Here is a 2,883-nt window from a genome sequence, read left to right as displayed (position 1 = left end):
AATCAAAGGATGAGAGTTTAAGCTTCCTTTTGCCGGATATTTGTTTTTTTGCGACTTTAATATTCATTTGAAGTGTGAAAGGAACAGTTAAGTTAAAAAATGTCCAACATGACGACCCTTTTAGCTGCGAATTCTACAACAACTTCTTTTGGAGGGGTTAAAACATTAGTTGATGGTTATGATATACCCGTGTATGGAATTAAAGAGGGAACATTTTATAACATTCACGTGCCAGCGCTGATATGTATTTGCTTAAGTTTTATATGCGCATTAACAATAATAGGATATTCTTTCTATCATCAACATTTTTCAACTTTTTTCCAGTGGACAAAAAGCGAGAGATTTGTAGTATACATGGCACTATGTGACGCCCTTTTTAACGCTGCGCATTTTACCGACCATATGCACATTGCTGTTACAAAAACATTACCAAGACCAAAATCGCTTTGTGCATTTTATGGATTTATGCTGGCTGAGTTCATAACAGCACAAAATTTGATGGTGAATATTGTCGCCATTAATGTATTCATTTTAGTATTCTACCGTAAGCACTTAAATTTCGGAAAATGCGACTACCGACTGTTGGTCTACATCTTCGGTGCTCCAGCTTTAGGTGGACTCATTGCAGGTTCCCTTGGACAACTTGGACCTAATGGATCATTGTATGTATTTTCTTCATATTACCATATCAGTCACGCTTATGCTTTTGTTGTGTTTCAATCGCTTTTATGAAGAAAAAAAACCATAGAAAAATATTTGATTTCTGTTTTAATATGAATAACGTTAAAAATTGAAATTATAACACAATTTCATTCTTTTAAGAACATGATTAATATCAATGAAATACATGTATACGTTTTCATTCGATGAACAGAAAATGTGATACCAAAACTGGTTAATTGTTGTACGCAAAACAATAAAATGGTTGATTCGCGTACTTTGCGATCAGATAAAAAGTGTTCTGTTTGTAATGTTACAATACTGATACCAATTTATTAATTAATCTGTTCGCAAACACTAATCAGGAATGTTTCTGTTCGCATTCCGTAGATTGGCCTACACAATTCAATGAGTTCGTTTGTTAAAATATATATTGAAAATTTCTGAAGTTGTTTTTTTCTTTTTAGCTGTTATTTTGATGGAATTAAAGGAAAATGGACGGGTGTTTTCTTCACAACAGTACCTCTTTTGATGGTTGTTGTCATAAACACGATTCTTTACATTTTAAGTTGGTTAAGGATCTATAAAGAAGCCAAAGAAATTAAAGATTCACTCGGAAAGTCCTCTAGAGTTTTAAGAGCTTCACATAAAGCTGCAAAAACAATGTCATTATTTGTCGCAGCATTCTTCGTTCAATGGTGGGCAATGGCGTTATATGGTATTTGGCAGTTGGTTGCTGATGTTCCATTTCTTTTATTCAATTTTGTGACAACATTTTCCAACGTAGGTGGTATTTTGAATGGAATAGTGTTTATCATCATAATGCGCAGAAAACGCGAGAAGGTAGAATCAAGTACTAAAGCCTCCGACGACAAGGTGGGATCTGGACATACCGCATCTACACCTATCCACTCAACCGTACATTCCAACAGTCATTTTGCAAATGTTGTTTAAAGAATTAACGACACGGAATATATTTTACTTTTGTTTGATACTATCATTCCAATATACTGGAATTTGTTTTTGTCATGTAAAATTATGAGTGCTTATAATTCTAACATTGTTATTTTAACTTTGATTTAAGGTGTGCACATTTACCTTTGTCTGATATGAAAGACATATTACATTTTGAACATGTAACGATATCTTATACAAAGGCGTATACATATACGCAAGAAAATTGGAGAAATTAGTATTGGAACATTTCAAATGCACGAATTGAGAATGATCAATTGTGTATCATCACCTACTCTCGGCCTGGTTCTCTGTTCATTGTCTAAGAAAAACTACTTTACTATTCAAATACCAACATGTGGGTTCCCAGGTAGCTATACGCTGGTATTTGTACAGTAATGGTGTTTTTTCTTAGACAATGAACAGAGATCCAAGCCAAGGGTATCTTTATACGATGGTTATGATACACAGTGTTTATATCCTTTCAAGCATGTACCCCCGTCGAGTTGCCCTTATGTAAATGTCAGCTTATATCGAATTCAAAACTCAGTTTACAAGAGCTTTCAAAAGTATAAATTCAAAGAAGGATTAATAAATCCATGGAAAATCATAAAAAAGAATAAAAACAAACCGCAAATGACTAAATCTAAAGACAACGAAAAACAAACTCATCAAGTTAAATACAGGTTTCCCTTCAAGGTCAGATTCGTCACGAGGGTTTTCATAAAAAAAAAATGGTGATTGTATATCATATATATAAGCACTTATCCTCTATCAAGGATATCAAATGCGTTATAAAATTATGTTTAATACAGTCACTGACTTATAAAGCTATAAACCACAATAACCGATGACATTGGTATACAGTTCACACTTCCGCGAGTTGGTCACGAATATAAACTAGTTTCACTTCAAAAAATATTAAAAAGATTGTATTATGGTTTTTATTTGTTGATAAAATCGTATAACAATCTAATACATTTATGTCTTATTCTGTAATAAGGCACAATAACTCACTTTACGACAAAAGAGATGATTTCAGCTTTCCAATTGTGAACTTTCCATTTCTAAGTAGCAACATTCCAGCAGCACCTGCATACGGAGTATATATCTCCCAATTGATACGATATTCCCGTGCTTGCATTTCCTATCATGATTTTCTTGATAGAGGGTTACTGCTCACAAGGAAGCTATTAAACCAAGAGTTCCAAATGGTGAAGTTGAAATCATCCCTTCGTAAATTTTACGGACGCCATCACGAGTTGGTTG

The 2,883-nt window shown here is 33.6% G+C and overlaps 1 protein-coding gene across 1 annotated transcript; it reads left to right on the top strand.

The window, feature by feature from the left end:
* LOC134710545 (uncharacterized) lies at window positions 1-2,565 on the top strand. Its single transcript, XM_063570916.1, has 2 exons — window positions 1-662; window positions 1,128-2,565. Exons 1-2 carry the CDS (start codon window positions 100-102, stop codon window positions 1,612-1,614), a joined length of 1,050 nt encoding a protein of 349 aa, XP_063426986.1. The 5' UTR covers window positions 1-99; the 3' UTR covers window positions 1,615-2,565.
* The last annotated feature ends 318 nt before the right edge of the window (window positions 2,566-2,883 follow it).

Source organism: Mytilus trossulus, chromosome 3 (assembly GCF_036588685.1).
Source record: "Mytilus trossulus isolate FHL-02 chromosome 3, PNRI_Mtr1.1.1.hap1, whole genome shotgun sequence".
Classification (NCBI taxonomy): domain Eukaryota; kingdom Metazoa; phylum Mollusca; class Bivalvia; order Mytilida; family Mytilidae; genus Mytilus; species Mytilus trossulus.
Note: the sequence above shows the minus strand (reverse complement) of the source record. Positions and strands in the feature narration are given on the sequence as shown.